The sequence below is a fragment of the Rhincodon typus genome, chromosome 5 (assembly GCF_021869965.1).
Source record: "Rhincodon typus isolate 14 chromosome 5, sRhiTyp1.1, whole genome shotgun sequence".
NCBI classification, from domain to species: Eukaryota; Metazoa; Chordata; class Chondrichthyes; order Orectolobiformes; family Rhincodontidae; genus Rhincodon; species Rhincodon typus.
In genome coordinates, this window is record NC_063336.1 from 43,560,619 (window position 1) to 43,585,405 (window position 24,787).

The 24,787-nt window shown below is 40.8% G+C and overlaps 1 protein-coding gene across 10 annotated transcripts in view; it reads left to right on the forward strand.

Annotated features, from left to right (window-relative positions):
* Window positions 1–24,787, forward strand: part of usp45 (ubiquitin specific peptidase 45) — a 132,273-nt gene that overhangs the window by 72,004 nt on the left and 35,482 nt on the right. For all 10 annotated transcript variants that reach the window (XR_007262177.1, XM_048597507.1, XM_048597506.1 and 7 more), the window contains exon 9: window positions 16,975–17,062. Coding sequence is in view for 9 of the 10 variants with exons in the window: in XM_048597507.1 (XP_048453464.1) it covers window positions 16,975–17,062 (88 nt within the window). In the remaining variant the exon portion in view is untranslated. The remainder of the gene's footprint in view (window positions 1–16,974; window positions 17,063–24,787) is intronic.

Consider the following 24,787-nt stretch of genomic DNA (forward strand, 5'->3'; position numbering starts at 1 on the left):
GTCATCGATGAGCTATGGCATCTACAAGCTTTTAACTTCATACTGTGCGGGTCCTGGTAGAAAAGTGCACTCTTCATAACGTCACGAAGATGGTGAGGATCCAAGGGTTGAGGGAAATGGAGTGTGGGCTTGGGAGAGTTGGGATTGTAGATGAACTGCACCTGTGCCAACTCACCAATATAGGTGACAACCATTTGCTTGGTTCACTGTTCAGGGCATAGCCTTGGCCAATCAGAGTCAACCTACCTGGTTTAAAATGTAACCAAGGCCTGGCAGTTGATTTAAAATCATCATTAGCTGGTGGATTTCATACCAGTGCCTCCTGCAATCAGAGTCGACTTGGGGAGCACTCGCCCCTCACGCAGTATAAATGTTGATTTTCCCCTTAAGCCCAGTTCTTTCCCCAGTCCTTGTGAATTGTCCTGATGAGTGCAAGATGAAAAGCTTTGACAAAATGTGACTTGTTTCAGCAATACTCAAAAAATACAATCCTCAGAAACTCAGACACCATCATCACATGATCTTAGTGCCAGGATTTTGACTTGAAGCATTAACACTAGGACAAAGGAGCATTGAATTACTGGCCACCAAGATAGTGGAATTGAAGCTACAGATGGCATAATATCAGAAGTATAACATGACATTAGGGAAAGCTTTTCTCTCCTGTCTTTTAAAAAAAAGTATAACTGCCTTATCTCCACTGCTTCCATGGAGGCAGAACATAGAGTTAGAGAATCGTGTGCAGAACTGGAATCCATATTATAGGAGGGATTTGATTGGACTGGAGAGGGCACAGAGGAAATTTGATGGAGAGTTGGAGGATTTTCTCAAACATGTCCTCATCTATGATCATATCGTGATTTAGGAGTTCTTTGAAGTATTCTGTCCATCAGAGGCTGATATTTTCTCTTCCTCTCAAAAGGATTCCATCTTTACTGTGCACCAGTTTGAGGCCCAGGATGTTGGATCTGTATATTGCTTTGTGGCACTGAAGAATCATGCTTGTCGGCAAGTAGATGTAGCTCCTTAGCTTTCTCTGTCCACCATTGGTTCTTGATTTCCGTACTTCTGATCTTAGCTCTGCCATTGCTGTTCGATGAGTTCTTCTCTTTGCTGGTGATGTAGTTTGGCCAGGTACAGAGAGCTTTTCTCATCTTGTCAATGAGGTCATGAATGATGTGGTCTTTCTCATTGAGCCAGTGTTGGTGTTTCTTGATCTTGCAGCTGATGGATTATTCACAGCATGAGATGAAGGCTGCCTTCAGCACTTTGTAGATTTATTCCACTCCATTGAAATGAAAACTTTGGAGATTTTCCTGAAGACGTTGGAAGTTCACTAGCTTGCTTGGCTCTTGAAGCCGCTCAATGTTGAATCTTTTCTGAATTGTTTCTTCATCGTCAAGTATTTTTGGTTGTATTTGATGGACATTGAGGAGCAGGTGAACCAGTGGTCTGTCCATCAGTCGTTTGCACTGATTATCGCTTTGGTAATGCAGATATTCTTTCGGTGTTAGTATAAAATGATTTTTTTTAATTCATTCATGGGAGGTGGGCATCACTGTGTGACCAGCATGTATTGTCCGCCCCTAGTTGTCCTTGAGAAGGTTGTAGTGAGCTTCCTGTTTGAACTGTTTCAGTCTACCTCCTGTAGGTCAGTCCACAATGCCATTAGGGAGGGAATTCCAGGATTTTGACCCAGTGACAGTGAAGGAATGGTGATATATTTCCATGTCAGGGTGGTGAGAGGTTTGGACGGGAATTTGTAGGTGGTGGTGTTCCCATGTATCTGCTGCCCTTATCCTTCTAGATAGAGGCAGTCGTGCATTTGGAAGGTGCTGTCTGAGGATTTTTGGTGAATTTCTGCAGTGAATCTCATAGAACATACTACTGTTACTGAGCATCAGTGGTGGAGAGAGTAGATGTTTGTGATGCAGTGCCAATCAAGTGGGCTGCTTTGTCCTGAATGGGTATCTAGCTTTTTGAGTGCTGTTAGACCTGCACCCATCCAGGCAAGTGGGGAGTATTTCATCACACTCCTGACTTGTGCCTTGTAGATGATGGATAGGCTCTGGGAAGCCAGCAGGTGAATTATTCGCCGCAGTAGTCCGAGCCTTTGACTGGCACTTGTAGCCACTGTGTTATGCGGTGAGTCCAGTTGAGTTTCTGGTCAATGGTAAACCGCAGGATTTTGATGATGGGGATTCTGCGATGGTAACACCATTAAATGTCAAGGGGCGGCAATTAGATTGCTTTTTTATTGGTGATGGTCATAGCCTGGCATTTGTGTGGTGCAACTGTTATTTGCCATTTGTCATCCCAAACATGGGTATTGTCCAGATGTTGTTGCATTTGGCCATGGACTGCTTGAGTATCTGATATAAGCTGCAAATGGTGCTGAACATTATATGTTCATTAGAGAACACCCACACTTCTGACCTTATGACGGAAGGAAGCTCATTGATGAAGCAGCTGAAGACGGTTAGGCTGAGGACACTACCCTGACAAACCCTGCAGAGATGTCCTGGAGCTGAGCTGACTGACCTCCAACAATTACGACCATCTTCCTATGTGTCAGGTATGACTCCAACCACTGGAGAGTTTGCCCTGATATCCGTTGATTTCAGTTTTGCTTGGACTCCTTGATGCCACGCTTGGTTGAATGGAGCCTTGACGTCAAAGGCTACCACTCTCACCTCACCGATGTAATCGATCATGTGCCAGTGCTTTAATTGCAGATGCCTCCAAGAAGTCTGAATGTGTCTTTTTAGCAGAACAATGTGTGGGAATGACCAGCTAGTGTGAACAGGAGAATCCGTTGAAGTTGTAATTCCTGTCTTCTTCCTTTATGATGTTCTTTTCCAGTGTTTGAGGGACCTTTCTAACACTGTCTTTGTAGACCCCAAGGACAATAATTTTATTTTCCTTGGGGATGTTGATGATTATGGTGTCCAGAGTGGAGTAGAAACTTCCTTTGGACTCATCAGTATCTTCAAGGCCTCGGGCATAGGCACTCACGCCTGTTATCTGCTGGTACTTGGCAAGCTGTAGATAGAGAGTCATGAGGCGAATGTTAATGATGTATTTGTTCATGATGGTAAATCAAATTCCATGCATCTTTGGGTTTTCCTCTTCAGAAGAAGATGTAATTTGCCTACTCTTCGAGTCTCATGCAGGGCAACTATATCAATGTTGAAGTGCCTGAGTTCACCAGCAACCAGGGCAGTTCTCCATTCTGCTCAGTTGTTCTGCTCATCTGTGAAGGTTTGTACTTTCCATGTTCTGAGACCGAATTTGACTTCATTTTCAGACGGCAGGTAGATGAACTCACTGGATCCAGTTTTCCAGCCAGGGTGGAGATGGATCAGGTAATTTTTAGGACACATTTTTAGCCCCTTCCACATGCATAGTGAGCAGTGCAGATGATGAAGAGGGCTGCTCAGTCAGGAAGAAAGCATTCAAAACCTGTCCTGTTCCTATCCCAAGAGCAAAATGACTGAGTCAAACTCCACCACCATCGTGCCAGTCTAAAGCTACGTCCTTCCATATCTCTCAATACTATCCCAGTCACCTCTTGCCAGTCTTTGAGGGCTTATGTTTTGTGGGGAGATGGATTGAATTCTGTCGCTATGCACCTTGTACAGGACACGTTTTAATGTGGGATTGCTGTTGCCCATCAGCAGACACATTGTCATTGACAGTTCCAGTGGTAAGGAAACCTCGACACTGGGGATCTCCCTACTGCTGCAGCCTTCATGTGCCGTCACAGCTATTGATATCACACGAATATATTCTGCCTAAATCACTATTGTGGACTTGTTTTGGATTGTGCTTTGTCTGATCTTGGTGTCATGGGTAACCCTGCCAGGAGTTGAGAACTCCTGATGAAATTGCTTTCAGTATAGATGGAACACATAACATTTCCACCGCACCCAGTGTTGGCAATCAACAGGAACAATGTGTGGAGAGTTCACGACAGGTTTCACATCATTGAGTGTTTCTTTCAGTTTGATAAGGTTCAGGAAACTTTGCTTTTAATGATTCCTCAAAGACACATAACACCACTAATACATTGTCTCCTGTAACAAAATTATGAACTTTGGCCTTTTGATCTGCTCTTGTTTAAATTGCCTGTTGAGAACCTTTCAAATACCTTTTAGCCACATCAAATGCTCTGATCAGTTTCTCCCTAAAACTCAAAACTTATGTTGGAAGTTAATCTCTGAGCCTTGGTTTATTAACTTCTCCTTGATTGTTTTGGGTGTTCATCTCACCTTCTGTCCATTTACTAGTTCAAAAGGACTAAATCCTGTGGATTTATTAGGAACATTCCGAATGGCAAACAATAACAAAGAAATTCCTCTATCCAAATCATTAGGGTATTCTTGGCAATAAGCTCCTAATCAGTCTTCAAAATTTGATGTCGTCTTTCCAATTCTCCTTGAGATTGTGGGTGATAGTCAGTAAACTGTTTCATTGACAGATCCTCTGGACCTGATGGGATCCATCCTTGCATATTAAAGTAAGTAGCTACAGAGATAGTGAATGCACTGGTAGTAATCTTTAAAGAATCCTTAGATTCTGGAAAAGTCCTAGACGATTGAAAAACAAGAAAGAAGCAACTATTGGCTAGTGAGCTTACCATCTATCATTGGGGAAAATGTCAAACTCTGCTCTAAAGAATGTAATTGAAGAGCATTTAGAAATATATAATATGATCAACAGAACAAGCATGGCTTTATGGAAGGGAACTTATACCTGACAAATTTACTAGAATTCTTGGAGGAGTTAACAAACAGGATAGATAAAAGAGAAGCAGTGCATATAATATATTTGGATTTGCAGAAGCTATTTAATAAGCTACCACACATTAGGCTACTTAATTAGTTAAGAGTCCACGTGTTGAGATTGCATATTAGTGTGGATAGAGAATTGGCTAATTAATGGAGAACAGAGAGTTGGGATAAGGGATATATTTTCAAGATAGCAACTTGTGGCGTACAGGGATCAGTACTGGAGGCCACAGTTATTTACAATATAAACGACTTGGATTAGAAAAGTGAATCTACTATAGCCAAGTTTGCAGATGACACAAGAATAGTTTGAAGGCAAGTCCTGAGGATGACACAGTTTAAACAATGATATACACAGGTTAAGTGAGTGAGCAATACTTGGCAAATGAAATATAATGTGGGATAATGCAAGGTCATGCACTTGAAGAATAGAGCATGAAGAATAGAGCGACTGAGTATTATTTACATGACTGCAGGAAGTTACAGAACAGAGGGATGTAGAGTTCTCCTCCATGAATCACAAAAAGCTAGCATCCAAGTTCAACAGGTAATAGGATAAGCACTGTTGGCCTTTAGTCTAAAGAGAATGGAGTATAAAAGTAGAAAATCTTTGCTAAAACTATTCAAAGGCACAAGTCATACCATAGGTTGAATACTGTGAACAGTTTTGGGCTGTTTACCTAAAGAAAGATATACTGGTATTGGAGGTATTCCAGAGAAGATTCACTAAACTCATACCAGGTATGGAGGGACTGACTTATGAGGAGAGGTTGATTAGGTTGGGCTTTTACTCATTAGAATTTAGAGGAGTGAGAGGCAACCTTATTGATACATACAAGATTCTTAGGGGACTTAACAGAGTAGATGCAGAAGGGTTATAGCTTTATATGGGGGAATCTAGGACCAGAGTACGTAATCTCAGTTTAAGGGATCACAAATTTAAGTCAGTGATGAGGCGGAATTTCAGATGATAATGAATCTTGGATTCACTAGAAGGCTGCCAAGACTGGATTGTTAAGAATACTCAAGGTTGACATAGACAGATTTTCCATCAGTAAAGGAATCCAGGAATAGAGGGAAAAGGTAGTTAAGCGGAGTTGAGGATCATCAGACCAGCCATGATCCCATTGAATGGCAGAGAAAACGCAATGGGCTGAATGGCCTGCTTCTGCGTCTTAAGTTTTATGGTCTTGTACATCCTATATTGTCCTAATTGACCATCTATGATTATAGCAAAAATATGTTGAAGGCTTTTTGTACATTTTCAAATGTAGGTCTTATTTGAAATGGCCTCCCTAAGCTACGTAGCTGTGTGGCAATGCAAATGTTTCTGCATAGGTTGAGCACAAGTTATCGCAATTTAATTTTTTTTATTCATTCAAGGGAGTTACTAGCTAGGCCAACATTTATTGCCCATTGCTAATTGCCCAGAGAGCAGTTGAGAGTCAACTACATGACTGTGGTTCTGAAGTCACATGTAGGCCAGAGCAGATGAGGATGGCAGTTTCCTTAGTGGACATTAGTGAACTAGATGGGTTTTTCCAACAGTTGACAATGGATTTGTGGTCATCATTAGACTCTTTTAATTCTGGGTTTTATTTTATTCAAAGTCCACCATCTGCCATAGCGGGATTCAGACCCAGGTACCCAGAACATTACCTGGGTCTCTGGATTAACACTCCAGCAGTAATAATACTAGTCTGTTACCTTTATTAAGAAATCATCTCCACAATCCTATGTCTAGTGATTTTGCACAATAATTTCTTTTCTGATGTCTTATTGAGTGCTTTTTCAAAGTTCAGGTCACGACATAAATTATTTCCTCTTGTTTACTCAGCGAGCTACATCTTCAAAATCAAATTTGTCAAACTTAATTTCCTTGACATAAATCTTTGTTTGACTGTGCGCTGATTTTTTTTCAGGTGTTCTGCAACAGCTTGTCTAATAATAGATTATAATACTTTCCCTACTACTGATGTCAGGTTAACTGGCCCATAGATCCTTGTTTTCTCTCCCAATCTTTTATTAAATAGTAAAGCTATATTTTCTACCTTCCAATTCACTTAAATTATTCTAGGATCTAGCAAATTTTGGAAGATTCAACCTAATACATCCACAATCTCTGTAGCTAACTATTTTAAACCCCATCAGATCCAAGGTTGTCTCTGATTTACTCATTTTTCAGAAGAGGATCTTGGCATTTGTTACAAATATTTTGAGCCATTGTTGTTACTAACTGGGATTTTAGTTGAGGGAACTCGTCAAAAGTATTTCATTCTGGAATAAAGGCATAAATAACTAAGTGTTTCACCAGGCTGCTGCTGGCTGTGAGGAAATAGGTAATATGGTCTACATCTTTCCTACGTGCTCTATGATTCAGTAGGATTGAGTTCTGATTACACACATGTAAATTTGGAGCAGGAGCAGGCCATTTGGCCCCTCTAACCTGCTCTGCCATTCAGCAAAGTCATGGTTGATCTGATTTTTGCATATAACAACCAATTCAATTGATGTTCACCTACATTGCGTGCGTACTTGTTTAATACATAACTAGTGTAATGAAGAATTTAGCGCATAACACGATGCTTGTGATTAGTGAAATTGAATCTTTTAAAATATTCACAGAGCATTGGTATGTTGCTACTGATATGATAGTGTTTATACACTACCCCCATAACATCAGCATATTCTGTTAAAAAGTTATAACTTTGTAGTTTGCAAGACCTCTTTGCATTTGTTAAAGTTAGTCGTCTCTGCAGCAGGATAGGCTGTTTTTATAGTAAGCTGCTGAGTGTCTGGTACTAATCCATGCGCTGTTAATTTTATTAGTGTTACAGCTGGCAAACGTTATGTTGGGGCAGATTGTGCACATTGCTACAGGGCCCTTCTGTTTGTTTTCCACTGTACTGAATTTTCGGATTGCTGACTTCTGACTGATCAGATGAACAAGTGATTGACACTTCAATTAGTCATTAAGCACTATAATAAACTATAAATAAAGATAATGCCAGTATTCCTGTTGACATAATTTCTTGTGATTTCTGTTCTGGAAATTTGCAGTACGTTTGTATTCATATCGAAGAGAGAATTCTTCATAAGTGCTTGTTTGCTGACTTTGAATATATTAATCTGTATATTGCTAAAATTTTCCTTCTTTCTGTTTTGCTTTTTGTATAATCATTCCTTTTCTCCTGTTCTCTTCCAGTTTCTTTTTCTCCCCCTTGTTCTAATTCTTCATTCTTGATCACATTTTCATCACAGTAAATATAAATTGCCTAGCCTTGGTTTTAACCTTATCATTTTTTTCGATGGTTACTCATTCTGAAATGAAGATGTTTAAAATATTTTGTGTTCTGTTCTCCATTCTATAAACAGTAATGTGGTCATAACCTAAGTTAGCCAAGTATGAAAAGTTTATTGTTTTCAGGCCTTATTCTGTAAGCGTGGGTTAGTTGGGTGATGCAAAGCACAAAGATTTGTGTTTCATGCTCTCAACTTTAAAGCAGCACCTCAAAGAGATAAGGGCATAAAATAAGTTAATGGAATGATGTGTATTATGGTAAGAAGTATAATATTTAAAGAGATATCACAAATCTGTAAACTACTTCATAAAGTGAGGTCTCCGTCAGGTACATAGATATGAATCTAAGGCCAAAGATTTGCAATGGAACTGAGGAGAAATACCTTTTATACATGAATGAGAGGTTGTTTTATACAGCATTCCTCCAGCAATAAATGCCAAAATTCTATTTGTCTTCCTTATTAGCTGCCAAACCTACATACTAGTTGTAGAGTCCATCGAGTCATACAGCATGGAAACAAACCCTTCAGTCCAACCAATCCATGCTGACCATGTTCCCAAACTAAACTAGTCCCACCTGCCTGCATTTAGCCCATGTCCCTCCAAACCTTTCCTATTCATGAACTTATCCAAGTGTCTTTTAAATGGTGTAACTGTACCTGCATCCACCACTTTCTCTGACAGTTCATTCCATATACGAACCACTCTCTCTGTGTGGAAAAAGTTGCCCTTCGTATCCTTTTTAAATCTTCCTCCTCTCACCTTAAAAATATGCCCCCTAGTTTTGAACTCTCCCATCCTAGAGAAAAGACCCTTGTCATTTACCTTATCTATGCCCCTCATGATTTTATAGACCTCAATAAGGTCACCCCTCAACCTCCTATGCTCTAGTGAAAAAAGTTCCAGTCTTTCCAGTCTATTTTTATATCGTAAACCCTCCATTCCTGGCAACATCCTGGTAAATCTTTTCTGAGCTCTTTCCACTTTAATAATTTCTACAATAGGGTGACCAGGAGTGCACACAGTACTTCAGTACACACAGAAGAGGCCTTCGCAAAGTCCTGTACAACCTCAACATGGCTTCCCAGCTTCTGTACTCAAATGTCATTAAGGCAAGCACAACAAATGCCTTCTTAACCACCCTGTCTACCTGTGATACAAATTTCAAAGAACTATGGACCTGAACCCCTAGGTCTCTCTGTTCTACAACACTACCCAGGTCCCTACCATTAATTGTATAAGTCCTGTCCTTGTTTATATTACCAAAATTCAATACTTCATATTTATCCGAATTAAACATCATCTGCCACTCCTCAGCCCATTGACCCAATTGATAAGATTTCTTTGTAACCTTAGATAAGCTTCTTCACTGTCCAGTATACCACCATTTCTGGTGTCATCTGTAAACTTAATAATTATGCCTCCTATGTTCTTATCCAAGCAATTTATGTAAATCATAAACAAAAGTGGACCCAGCACTGATCGCTGAGGAACACCACTGGTCACAGGCCTGCAGTCCAAAAACCAACCCTCCACCATCACCTTCTGTCTCCTACCATAAAGTGAATTATGTATCCAATTGACAAGCTCACCCTGAATCCCATGTGATCCAACTTTACTAATTAGGCTACCATACGGAACCTTGCCAAAGGCTTCACAAAAGTCCAAGGAAACAATGTCTACCGCTCTGCCCTCATCAATCATTTTGGTTACTTCATTAAAAAACTCAATCAAGTTTGTGACATCCAATTTTCCTCTCACGAAATTGTGCTTTTGTTTTTGCAATTCATGCACAAGGACACCCAGATTCCTTTGCATCGAAGCATTTTAAAGTTTCTCGCCATTTCGATAATAAGTTGCCTTTTTATTCATCTGACCATGTTACACTCCCATCTGCCAAATTTAACACATTCCCCTAACATAGACAAAACCAATTATAAATTTCTTGATTCTTATTGCAACTTGCCTTCCCACCTATTATAGTGTTCTCTGCAAATTTGGCTAGAGTACATTCTAACTCTGCATCTAAGTTAGCAGTATAGATTGTAAATAGTTGGGGATCGAGGACCAAACTCCATGGCATCCCACTATTTACAGCTTGCCAATTAGAAAAAGATCTTTATCCCAACTTCCTGATTTCTGTTAGTTAGCCAATCCTCTGCTCAAGCTCATATATTAGCCCTAATCCCATGTGATCTTACTTGTGGTAAGCTTTTGCATGGCACCTTATCAAATGCACATCTCACCTCATTAAAGAGAAAGTGATGGCATAGTATTGTTGCTGTATTAGCAACTAGAGAGACAGATAATATTCTGTGGACCCAGGTTTGAATCCCACCACAGCAGATGGTGAAGTTTAAATTCAGTAAAATCTAGAGTTAAAAGTCTAAATACCATGAAACCATAGTCGATTGTTGTAAAAACCCGCCTGCTTCACTGATGTCCCTCAGGGAAAGAAACTGCCCTCCTTATCTGGTCTGGCCTCCGTGTGACTCCAGACGTACAGTAATATGGTTGACTCTTAACTGCCCACTGAAATGGCCCATTCAGTTGTATCAGCTACTAGAAAGGTTTAAAAAAAAAAGGAATGCAATCAGATTGACCACCTGGCATTGATTAAGGTACTTGGAGAAAAAAAATGGCAAATGTAGCGCTGTTGACCTGCAGAGTCTACCTTGTTATCATCTGAAGGCTAGGGTCAAAATTGGGAGAGCTGTCTCACTGCCTAATGTAGTCATACTCATTAAATAATGTCTCTCACACTAGGTTCCCAGACAACACCATCACCATTCTCAGGTATGTGATGTCCCATTGGCAGGGCAGACCCAGCAGAGGTGGCGGCACAATGGTATACAGTCAGGATGGAGCTGCAGTTGGAGTCCTCTACTTTGTCTTTAGGCTCCATCAAGACTTATGGCACTAAATCAAGCATGGGCAAGAGAACCTTCTGCTGATGACCAAACATTTCTGTTGTACTGATGAAACAGTGCACCATGTTAAACATCACTTGGAGGAAGTACTGAGGCTGACAAATCTGGTCAAGTCATAAGGGATGTAGCTGCTGGACCGGATGTTTGACATGTTGTTAAACCTGACATTGTCCTTGCCTCTCTCAGATACATCTGTCCACGACAGTATCAGTAAGAAGGGCCACCACACAGTTCTTCTGAAGACACAGTCTTTCTGGAGACATTGAGAATACTTTCCATCAAGTTGTGTGGATCTAGAATCTCAAAACTGAGAATTCATGGCACGCCATAGGGCGTCAGCAGCAGCCGAATTGTAGTCCCAACACATCTGCAGCCTCACGTACTGGTATATTCCCCCACTCTACCATAACCATCAAGTAAGGAGATCATTCCTGGTTCAAAGAGAAATTCAGGAGGGCATGCCAGGAGTAGCACCAGTCATACCTAAAAGTGAGGTGTCAATCCTGTTGAACCCACAAAACAGGACTACTTGCATGTCAAACAGCATAAGCAGCTAATGGTCAACAGGGCCAGAATGCTCTCTGAACTGCACAGCCACTCTGAGGTTCAGTGAATGACGTACCAATGCATTGACTTCCCGTGTTAGAAGTTGCTGCTGCATGAGGACCTCGGAGGTCCTTGCACTAAAAGAAATTTAGAAGAAGTACTGCACAGGGCCAAGCAAGTCCACAATCAACAGATCAGATCTAAGTTCTGTAGTATTGCCACGTGCAGTTTTGAATGGTGGTAGACACGTAAACAATTTGCAACGCAAAAGATAAAGCTGAGGCATTTGCATCTCACAGGAGGAGGAGGATGCAGCGCAAACATCCCTATTCTCACTCATGGGGTATCAAGCACATCAATGCAAAAGGTAAGGCTGAAGCATTCATAACAGTCTTCAGCCAGAAGTGTCAAGTGAATGATCCATCTCTGTCTCCTCCACATGTACCCAGCATCATAGATGCTAGTCTTCAACCAACTGAGTTCACAACACATAATATCTAGAAACAGTTGGAGGTACTCGATATTGTAACGGCTATGGACCCTGACAACATGCCTGTAATTATACTGAAGACTTGTGGTCTCAGACTTGCTGCACCCCCAGCCAAGTTGTTCCAGTGCAGCATAAAACTATCCCACATTCAGCACAAACTGCCGGTGTCATTCGGATAGATGGGGGTTTGATATGAACTTGCGGAGAAATTGCTTGACTGGAACACACATGGTCGTAATTGAGACATAGGGCTGAACTGTCCTAACTTAGTGTTGTTTTGGACATTGGGATCATTCTTGTCCTGAACCTAATCTCAGTAGTGTGCTTCCAACTTGTTCTTGGCCAGAGCAAACCAATTATGATCCATAATGCAGGATTCGCAGCCAATTAGCAAGCTATGCTGAATTATGTTGCATTTTGTCAAAAAGCATTTCTAATCAAAGGGACCACAGAATATTTGAGCGATGCTTTTCATTGTTTAAAAATATGGAGTTGCCCTCTTAAGGCAGATATGAGACACCTTTTGTTTTACTGGAGGATTGACATCCTTGGCACTCGCACGCTGTCAACTTTTTTTAAGGAATAAATTCTGATTCAAAGTGGTGGCTCTTGTTTCAGTGAACCGTAAGTGATTTTATACTGCTTTTCAGAGAAAATGGTTGGTGGCTTGAAACTGAATATTATAGTTCAGCAATGCAATTGTCAAACCAAGTTTAATTTTCATAACAGGAAAGTGCAAGTAGCATTGTTAAATCCATACCGTCACATTTGAGATAATTTATCATAGAATGTTACTGCTATTAACAGCAGTTCAACCTGTTCAGTCATGCTACTGCTGGCATTGTACAACAGGTTGTGGTGCTTTGGCACTGGCTTCCATATGTCAGCACATCTGTGAATGTTGTATTTAGCAACGTTACTAGGGTCCTTGGCTAAAGCAATGATCTTGCTTACAGCAAGTTTTCAAGGAGAAAAGAGTATATACACTTAACTGTCAGATATCTGTTTATTTCATGAAACCAATAGTAAGTTTTCTGGAATTTTCTCCATATGGAATTTTAAAGTTCACAAACACACAGCTAATTTAACTGGTTTGAAATGTTATTTTGCACTGTTGTTTTTATAAAGAAGTGCATACAATAAATAGTGATTGTGACATTACAGCCATTATGGAGATGCTGCTCTCACAATGTTGTTTGAGAATTCCAGGAAATTAACTGAATGTGAAGCATTAATATATGTCCACATCAAGTTGGGGTGTAACTCTGAGATGATGGAGTTCCCACTGCTTTGTTAGTTGTGTCTTTCTCAATGGTAGATCTTGCAAAAAGGCAAGATGTTGTAGACATAATCTTGTTGAAGTCTGTCTATGTAGTTTGTCTTACATACTGTAGTCATCCAGGAGATTTCAATCAAATGACTTTTGTTACATGAATGGGTGGTCATCTGATAAACAAGAGGATAAGGCAGATAGTGTGAGAATCCACTAAGTATATTTTGCTGTCCATCTCCCATCAATATTCAATTCTAAATACTGATGGGAATGAGGCATCTTTTGAGATGTGCAACCAAAGCCAAGTCCACAGCAACACAGGTCTCTCAGCTGTAAAAGCTGGCAGGAGAAAGACTGAGAAAGTAGTAGTGATATATGATTCTACAACTAGAAGTTAGGCAGTTTTTGCAACTGTAGATGTGATTCTAAGGTGACATGTTGGTTCCTTGGCGTCAGTGTAAGGGTGTCACTGAACAGTTGTATTCTGATACAGGAGCATAATAAACCAGAAGCTGTGGTCCATATTGGTACAACAGTATAACTGGACAGACGGATGAGGTTCAGCAGGTAGATTTTAGAGAGCTACTATTTTAGGAAGGAGATTAGCAAGTAGGACCACAAAAGTAGTATTCTCTGGATTATTTCTGGTTCCACTTCCAAATGTGTACAAAATTAGGAGGATAGAGCAGAGGACAAGAGGGAAGAGTGTGAGGGTTCTTGAGAAGCTGCAGAGGAAGTTTTCCAGATGGCTCCAGGGATTGGGAATTTCAGCTACAAAGGTTTGATTGGTTGGAAAAACTCTGTTTCTTCTCTTTGAATCAAAGGAGTTTAGGTGGAGATCTGATGGAGGTTTACAAGATTAAGACAGCCTTAGATAAGGTAGAGAAAGAAAAACTGTTCTTCCAATTAGTTCATGGTACAAGGATTTGACGTTTTGGGCAAGAGATGATTGGAGGATGACAGAAAGAAAGTTTTTTGTCCACATAGTAGCTAGTAATGACCGTGAACCCATTAACTCAGGTTGGTAGAAATGGAGAAAATTGATAATTTTATAAGGAAATTTTTATGACCACTTGTGTGAAGTAATCTTCTTTTCTTCTTCCATCCCTTATCCAAGATGTGTAAGTTAGCTGGATTGGCCATGCTAAATTGCCCATAGTGTCCAGGGATGCACGTGGGGTGGATTAGCCACAGGATGTGCAGGGTTATGGGGATAGGGTGGAATGCTCTTCAGAGGGCCAGTGATTATTCAATGGGCTGAATGGCCTGCATGCAGACTGTAAGTATTCTATGAGATGTGGATGGCACTGGCAAGGTCAGTATTTTTTGCCCATGCCTAATTTGCCTTGAGCTGAATGACTGAGAAGGCAGTTAAGAGTCCACATTTCTACATGAATGATTCTGTGAATGAATGGCTGAAATGATGGTGCAGAAGGAAAAGTTTAGATTCCTGAGGTATTCAGCGTTGGTGAGTCCTATGCAGTCTGCAAAGGTTGTACTTAAACAGGGGCAGGAATAGCATCATTGTGAGATGTTCTGATGTTGGGAAGAGTTTAACTAAACTGTCAGGGAGATGGGGCTAGGATGTTGTGTTAAGAAGGAAAAATAAAGTGTACAAATGACTGGGAGAGATAATAACACTAGAGTAAAACATAGTGAAGATATAGGCAGGGCCTAGCTAAGAGGAAATTGACTAAGATCCAATCCAGGTGTATAATGCCTATATTAAGTGCAGAGCATGTTAGATGTGGTTGGTTTGCTTGAGTGTAAATAACCATCTGGTAATCTGTCATAGTGATGATGGATACCAGCCTCAAAAAAAGGACAGGTCAGAATACTACATAACCCATTTACATGGTGTTCAGATAGATTATGAAAAAAGAGGAGATTGCAAGGTTGATAGAGGAGAATATAACATCAACTTGTATAATGTATGTGTAGTGTATAGCACCTTTAACATAATGAAATATCCCAAGCCATTTCATCAGTTGTAGGTAATTTTAATCAACCTGTTCAGATGTGATACGACGCACACCTGGAGCAGGTGGGACTTGAACCTGATATCTAATTTATTATAGTTTTTCAAGGAAGTTTCAACCAGACTAGATAGAGGGGAAGCAATAGATGTGTTGTGTTTGGACTTGCAGAAGGCATTCGACAAGGCACCTCGAAGGTTAAGTCAAAAGATAAGAGTCCATGGTGTTGGAGGTGGTATATTGGCATGGGTAGAGAATTAGCTAATGGGCGGGAAACAGTGAATGGGGATAAAGGATCTTTTTCAGATTGGCATCCTGTAACCTGTGAAATTCCACAGGGATCAATGCTGGGACCACAACTGTTACAATATACATTAATCACGCGAAGCAAGGAGGCCAATTTACTGTTGCCAAATTTTCAGACAACACAATAGGTAGAAAGGCAAGCTGCAAGAGGGATACAAACAGTTCACAGAGAGATTAAGTAAGTGGGCAAAAAGTTAGCAAAGTGAGTATAATGTGGGCAAGTGTGAAGTTCATTTTCGAAAGCAGAACATAAGATTTATTTAAATAGTGAAAACCTACAGAAAGCTGGGAATTGGGGGTACTTGTGCATGATACACAGAAAGCTAGCACACAGATGCAGCAGGCAATCAAGAAGGCTAATGGAATGTTGGCTCTTATTTCAAGGAAGTTTGAGTATAAGAGTAGGGAAGTCTTAATGCAACTGTACAAGGTCCTAGTGAGACCACATCTGGAGTACTGAGAGCAGTTTGGGTGCCCTTATTTAAGGATAGATATTGTTTCATTGAGGCAGTTCAGAGAAGGTTCATTAGGATGATCCCCTTTATGGAGGATTGTTTTATGAGCAAAGGCTAAGCAGGTGGAACTGTACACAGTGGAATGTAGGAGAATGAGAAGTGATCTCATTGAAACATATTCTTAAAGGACTTGACATGGTAAATGTTGAAAGGATGTTTTCTCTCATGGGAAAGTTTAAGACCAATGGGCACAGTCTCAGAATAAAGGGGTGCCACTTTAAGACTGAGATGAGGAGGAATTTCTTCTCTCAGAGCGTTGAGAATCTTTGGAACTCCTTGCCAAAGAGAGCTGAGGGCACAAGACCCTTGTGTTTCCTTACGGCTGAGATTTACAGATCTTGATTTGGAAGGGAATCAAAGGTTATTCTGAAAAGGCAGGAAAGTGGACATGAGGAATGTCAGTCAGCCATGATCCTATTGAATGGTGGAGCAGGCTTGAGGGGCCAAACGACCTGCTCCTGTTCCTATTTCTTATAGTCATATGGTCTAACAGGTTGGTTTGAAAATACTTTCGCCAAGCTTCGATCAACTCATAAATAATCAGTCTACTGTAAACAAAATCTGCTCCTAAACCAATTGGTAAAACTGGTCAGCAAACTGTAATCTGGAATTAGAACCATATTGCCTTAATCCTAGACAACAGACACTGCAGACATTTACTTTTAAAACAGGTGAGAAATGTCCTGATGGTCTGTGAAACAAGAAAATAAGATACATTTTGTAGAAGCTGTTCAAAACCATATCAGCCCATGGAAGGGAATCCTAGATATTGAAATCAGATGATGAAACTTGAAAATCAGTAGTCCCTTTTTTTATCGTCATATTGATATATTTCTGTACCCAACAGAGCACCACGTTTCAGAGGGTACCAGCAGCAAGACAGCCAGGAATTGCTTCATTATTTGCTGGATGCCATGCAGATTGAAGAAACTAAGGTAATACATGAAGTTCTCCTCTAATGGAGCCTTACTCAAAAAAAAAACAATAAGCAATTAAAACCTTTCGCATTCATATTGTATTAATATTTCTATGTGGTTAATATGTAAGAAAATTTCTATGTATAATTATCATTTCACAGTTGAACCATTATTACACATCTCTGAATAGGGACTTCAATCCAGGCCTTCTGCTCTATAAGACCATAAGCCTTTAATATATATGTGTAGAATTAGGCCATTTGGCCCAGTGGGTCTGCTCTGCCATTTGATCAAAGCTGATATGCTTCTCAATCCCATTCTCCTTCTTCCTTCTGCCTTTAAATGCAGTCAAAGACTTGGCCCCCACAGCCTCCTGCAGCAATAAGTTCCACAGATTTACCAGCCTCTGGCTGAAGGAATTCCACCTCATTTCAGCTGGAAAGGGCCTTAACTTTGAGGCTGTGCCCTCAGGTCCTAGTCTCTCCTACTAGTGAAAACACATTCTCCACATCTACTCTATCCAGGCCTCTCAGTATTCTGTAAGTTTCACTGAGATCCTGTCTCATCATTCTAAACTCTCGTGAGTAGAGTCCCAAGCGGTTTAGCCTTTACGCACAAAACAATCCCTCCATACCGGGATCATCCTAGAGAGCCTTCTCTCAACAGCCTCCAATGAGTGATGCTGTTACACTTCTCCAGTGCAGGTGGGACTTGAACCCAGGTTTCCTGACTCAGAAGTAGACGCACGACCACTGCAGCACAAGAGCCTACAAGTTCCTCACAGTAGTGTCCTAGGCCCAACCATCTTCAGCTGCTTCATTCATGACTTTTCCCTCCATTATAAGGTCTCCCACCATTATAGATCAGAAATGGGGATGTTCACCGATGATTATGCAGTGTTCAGTTCATTTGCCAATCCTCAAATACTCAAGCTATCCCTGTCCAAATGCAGCAAGAGCTGGACATGATCCAGGCTTGGGCTGAAAAGTAGCAAGTAACTTTTGCATCTCACAATTTCCAAGCAACAACCACCTCTAATAAGAGACAATTTAACCACCAGCCCTTCAGTAGACGATCAATAACATTACCATCACTGAATTCCCCACTGTCAGCTTCTTGGGGAGGGTTACCACTGGCCAGAAACTGAACTGGACTAATCATTTAAATGCAATGGCTATAAGAGCAGTTCATAGTTAGAAATACATGCAGCATGTAGCTCACCTTCTGACTCCTCAAAGCCTGTTCACATCTTCAAGAACAGTCAGAAGTGTGATGGAATACTCGCTGTTTGCCTGGATGAGTGTAGCTCCAACAACATTCGAGAAGCTTGACACCATCCAGGAAAAAGCAGTCAGCTTGATTGCATCATATCCACAAACATACACTTGCTCGACCACTAACACTCAGTAGCAGCAATATGTACACATATTCAAGACACACTGCAGAAGTTCACCAAAGTTCCGTAGGCAACACCTTCTAAACCCATAACCATTAACATCTAGAAGCAGCATTTCCTCTGCTAGCTGTGTGGGCCTCTGAGGCCCATGTGCAGCAGTGACTTCCAGAACTGGAAGTTAATGTGTGATTGGTCTGTTGATGCTGATTGTCTTATGTCACATGGCATGATGGAAGGGTGCATGCCGATCAGTTTAGAGGGAACATTGCTTAGGAGGAGTGAGCTGGGCAACGTATACATGGGAACACCAAGACCCGCAAATTCTCCTCAAAGCCACTCAACATCCTGACTTTAAAATATGTTGTCATTCCTTCAGTGTTGTCTGGTTAAATTCAGGTAGACCCTTCCTAATGGCATTGTGGGTGGAGTGCAGCAGTTCAAGAAAGCAGCATAACATCATTTTATCAAGGGCAAGTACAGTTTGGCAATAAATGCTGGCAGTGAGCGAAACCTGTGAGTGAATAAATAAAAAAATTAAACAAGAGGCATTTGAGACATGATGGTAATGAAAGATGCAGTATAAATGTAAATCTTTCCATACTTTTGAGTGTGCCAGCATGACAGGAACAGCCATGGTTGCTAGAAGGTGTCACCACCACCTTCTTAAGAACATTTGACGATGATGATAAACTCTGGTCTTGCTAATGAAGTGTCATCCTTTGAATGAATACATTTTTAAAGAACTCTATTTTTGCACATCAGTATTTCTGTTTTAAGGGACTGATATCTGCCAACTGCTGAAGTGTTTTATTTGAAATATTACTTACGCTTACATTCTTGAAAATTAAAATATTGTATATCTTCAGCAATTCTCTGAGCAAGATCGGTCTTTAGTATTCTCATTATTCTTCAACAAGTCAACTAGGGTATTAGTGAAAGTTAGAACTGAAGAAAAACAGAACACTAATGATGTGAGGAGGGAGTAAGATGACAGTTAGCTGGCCAGGACAGACTTTTAATTCTGACTTTTGGAAAATCTTCCAAGAAGGAACAAAATTTCATTGTGGATTTCATGAAGTGCCAGAAACTGGATTATTAGAAAGGGAAATGTATGAAATTGTAAACATTGTTTCATTTAAAATTTTGTGTTTGTGACAAGGAAACTGCCTTTATATTAGCCCTGCACCAGACAACAACTGTTTTTCCCTTTGGGTCTCGCTGGCTGGCCAACATTTACTGCTTGTCCCTCGTTGCCCTCGAGAAGGTGGTGGTGCGCTGCCTTCTTGAACCATTGCAGTCCACCTGCAGCCGGTTGACCCACAATGCCATTACGGAGGGAATTCCAGGATTTTGACCTAGCAGCAGTGAAGGAACAGGAACCAAGTAAGGATGGTTAGTGGCTTGGAGGAGAACTTGAAGGTTATCTGCTTCCCTTGTCCTTCTAGATGGAAGTGGTCATGGGTTTGGAAGGTGCTGTATGAGGATCTTTGGTGAATTTCTGCAGTGCATCTTGTAGGTAGTACTCGCTGTTGCTACTGCGCGTCAGTCAGTGATGGAGAGAGTGGATGCTTGTGGATGCAGTGCCAGTCAAGCGGGCTGCTTTGTCCTGGATGGTGTCAAGCTTCTTGAGTGTTGTTGGGGCTGCACTCATCCAGGTAAGTGGGGAGTATTCCATCACACTCCTGACTTGTGTCTTTAGATAGTGGACATGCTTTGGGGAGTCAGGAGGTGAATTAGTCGCCACAGTATTCCTAGCCTCTGACCTGCTCTTGTAGCCACTCCATTTATGTGATGAGTCCAGTTGAGTTTCTGATCAATGCTAGTGAGGTATTCAGTGATGGTAACACCATTGAATGTCAAGGGGCAGTGGTTACTGTCTTTTGTTGGTAATGGTCATAGCCTGGTCATACTTGCCACTTGTCAGCCCAAGCCTGGATATTGTCCAGATCTTGTTGCATTTAGACACAGACTGCTTCAGTGTCTGAGCAGTCACAAGTGGTGCTGAGCATTGTGCAATCATCGGCGAACATCCCCACTTCTGACCTAATGATGGAGGGAAAGTCATTGATGAAGCAGCTGAAGATGGTTGGGCCTCGGACACTACTCTGAGGAACCCCTCCAGAGATGTCCTGGAGCTGAGATAATTGACCTTCAGCAACCATGACCATCTTCCTTTGGGTCAGGTATGACACTAACCATCAGAGAGTTTGCCCCTGATACCCATTGATTTCAGTTTTGCTGGGGCTCTGTGATGCTACACTCGGTCGAATGCAGCCTTGATGTCAAGGGTTGTCATTCTCACCTCACCTCTGGAAGTCAGCTCCTTTGTCCATGTTTGAACCAAGGCTGTAATGAGGTCAGGAGCTGAGTGGTCCTGGTGGAACCCAAACTGGGTGTCCCTGAGCAAGTTATTGCTGAGTATGTGTTGCTTGATAGCAATGTGGATGACACCATCCGGCACCTTACTGATGATCAAGAGTAGACTGATGGGGTGGTGTTTGGCTGGGTTGGATTTGTTCTGCTTTCTACATACAAGACATACCTGGGCAATTTTCTATTGCCAGATAGATGCCAGTGTTGTAAGGGTACTAGAACAACTTGGTGAGGGGAGTGGCCAGTTCTAGAGCACAAGTCTTCAGTGCTATTGCTGGAATATTGTCAGGGCCTGTAGCCCATATGGTATCCAGTGCGTCCAACTGTTTCTTGATATCATGTGGAGTGAATCGAATTGGCTGAAGACTGGTATCTGTAAAGCTGGGGACCACTGGAGGAAGCCAAGATGGATCATCCACTCCGCGCTTCTGGCTGAAGATTGCTGCAAAAGCTTTAGCCTAATATTTCACACTGATGTACTGGACTGTTCCATCATTGAGGATGGAGATATTTGCGGGGCCTCCTACTCCACCACCATTCATGACTGGATGTGGCAGGACTACAGAGCTTAGGTCTGATCCATTGGTTGTGGGATTGCTTAGCTCTGTCTATCACTTGCTACTTATGTTATTTGGTGTTAAGTAGTCCTGTTGGTGGCTTCACCAGGTTGAAACTTCATCTTCAGGTATGCCTGGTGCTGCTCCTGGCATGCCCTCTTGCACTCTCCATTGAATCAGGGTTGATCTCCTGGCTTGATGGTAATGGTTGAATGGGGGATATGCCAGGCCATGAGGTTACAGTTGTGCTGGAGTACAGTTCTGCTGTTGATGGCTCACAGCGCCTCATGGATGCCCAGTTTTGAGTTGCTAGATCTGTACGAAATCTATCCCATTTAGCACAGTGATAGTGTCACACAACATAATGGTGATTATTCTCAATGTAAAGGCGGGGTTTTGTCTCCACAAGGACTGTGTGGTAGTCGCTCTTACCGATACTATCATGGACAGATGCATCTGTAGCTGGCAGATTGGTAAGATGAGGTCAAGTATGTTTTTCCCTCTTGTTGGTTCCTTCACCAACTGCCGCAGACCCAGTCTAGCAGCTATGTCTTTTAGCACTTAACCAGCTCAATCAGTAGTACTGCTGCTGACCGACTCTTGGTGGTGGACATTAAAATCCCCCACCCAGAGTACATTTTATGCCCTTGCCTCAGTGCCTGATGAGATAAACTGTTCAGTGAAAATTAATGCAAGGTGCCCAAAACATGTTCTACCTCCTGTTACAGACAGTAGAACTGCAATTCACGCAAATGTATCGATTCAGATTATTTATTTGTACTTTAATTAACATGCAAGCAAAAAATAACATTGCCATCTTAAGAAGGTGAACTCAGCCCATAAAGGATTAAATATCCTCTTAGAATGCATTTCTTAGTCTGTTAAACTGCAAGATATTTGAACTTAAAATGTGAAATGTATTTCTTGGCCAATCAACTGTATATGAATGTTTGTATTGTGTTTGTGTTTATGCACGTGTTTGATCTTTTTGTTCTTCAATCCGTGAAATTTCAATTTCCTGCCAGAAACAAAGCTAGTAGGAGAAACAACACTTTCAATGATTGTTGTTCATTTTAGATTTAAATTGCTTATAAAACATCCCAAATTAACTTACTAAATTAACAAGTCAAAAAGCTTCATAAGCCACAGTCAGCGTGGTTAAATGAACACTGATATATACTGATAAGTAGCTGCGTACACATCTGGTTTCTTAAATGCCAGTTAATGTCCTAGCCATATACAATTTGATTAGCACTAATAATAAAGCCCTCACGTCCTGACTAATTTCCAGGTCACTCAGTCTGGTCTCGTCTTGCAGACAGGCCTTTACTTTGACTTAGAATAAAAACTAATTGGAAGAACTACAGCAACTTGAACACTGGAATAAAATGCAGATCATTCTTACTTTGTCATAAGCTCTAAATTAGGTTTGGGTGAAATGACTCAGTGCATCAGTGTGCTGGAATATTCCAATTAGTTATTTCTATTAATTTGACTACAGTAAGAATTTCCAACAATGGAAGAAGTTACCTGGGAAAGTGCCAGAAAGCTATCTTCTTCAATGAATGAATGAATTAATTGAATAAATGAAAAAAAAATTGGAGAATTAATCTATGTAATTTTGATTCCTGTACATTTAATAATTTAGAAATACCATATAGGTGTCTTAAGTAGGTACTCTGCCTGCTGTCTTACTGTTCAGGAAATTTTAACATGGGAGAAAAATTAAGCTAAAAAAAATCATTGGAGTTCTTGTGAAGCTCTCTGCCAGTTTGATCTTCATTTAGGTGTAAAACCACAACTAATGTATCATTTTCAGAGTTGCACTAGTGATAAGGCTTTGTATCATACAGTGAAGTCTGTTTTCATTTTAAACTCTAAATTATTTTTGACTGTCATTCTGTAACCTTGGGCAGAGTAGGAAGGGACACAGCTACTAGGCAGAAACATAGCAATGACTTGAAGGGCTCTAGACGGTGTGACAAAATTAGACTGGCAGGTCTGTGGATCTATTCAAACTGCACAGCAGTGACAGTTGTGCCAGTCAGAACCACGGGTACCCGAGTAGCACAGTATTGTCTGCCCTGGGAACACCACAGCTGTTAATCGAGTTATTGTTGTGGAGTGTCATAACCATGTGGTGTCGAGAGAGGGAGAAAGCCTGCAGCGGCGTGCCTGCCACCAGAATCCTTTAGCAGGATTGCCACCACGAACGTTCTCTTGTTCACGTTGTTTAGAAACCCCATGAAGGATATGTTGTAATGTGCATGAATTATCCTTGCTAGTGAGCTTAACAAAACCCTTCTAACCTGATGGTCGAGTTTGTCTTCAGTGAAACACAGCTTAACGAGAAAAGTTGATTATTGTTATCTTTTATTGTTCAGGTTTAGATGCATTATTCTTAAGCTGCTTACACAAACCCACTGTTGTGGATTACAGTTGCAATTTGTATTTTGAGTTAGATGAAAGGGGAAGGGAACTTTAAAGATGATGGGAGAATGATAATTGGTAAGTCCCGTAGGGCAATTCTTTCCAATATTATTTGCAATAGATTGGTTAGTGTAAAGGCTTAGAAATAGTTGAAGCCTGCTGTTTATTGATTAGTGCCTTTCACCACAGCCACTAGCACCCTGACCATGCAGGGTTGATGTCTTTGTTTGACCTAAATAAATGGTTCAATGCACAAAGCTTCACAAAAGGGGCTGTTGATAGTCCGAAACCTATTTAGCGGTACTCAGCTGAGCAATTACCAATTCACTGCTAGTGTGGCTATATTGTTGGTCACAGGGTGGAAAGGGCAAATTGAAAACACACTGACTGACCGACCAGACCCCCATATTCCCAAATTAGTTAATACTGCTTAAAAGTAGGGCAACAAATGCACTTGATTATATTGTATATGATTTTATTTAAGGAATATCTATACACCATTTGTTTTTGAGCATGTAGTTCAGTATAAAGTATGGAATCTAAAAGAATGCCATAAATAAGAGATTTTTTTTTCTTAATTAAAAACTCAGTCATGTGAATTACAAACTGGCCATATTTACATGTTAGCCTTTGATATTTAAAGTATTTTTGGAATTCTTCAATCCTTCAAAATCTAGTGCAGGCATTTGGAATTATTCAAGCAAGGAACTTCTGTTACATAGAAAACTATACAGATCATAAATGTTGAGCCCAGAATTTTCTACTTTTTAATCCCTAATTAATAGCATCATATATTTCAAATATAAAAACAAGACTTGCAATGAGTGCCTCACTGGAATGACGCACTGGAAATAAAGCCTTTCTATTTCTGGAATCATTACAAAAGTTAAAGATTTTTAAAAGTATGCAGAATTACCCAGTTTACCTGTCTTTTAGATCCAGGTTGACTGAAAGCATGGACCATAGAGTCATCGAAATTTACAGCAG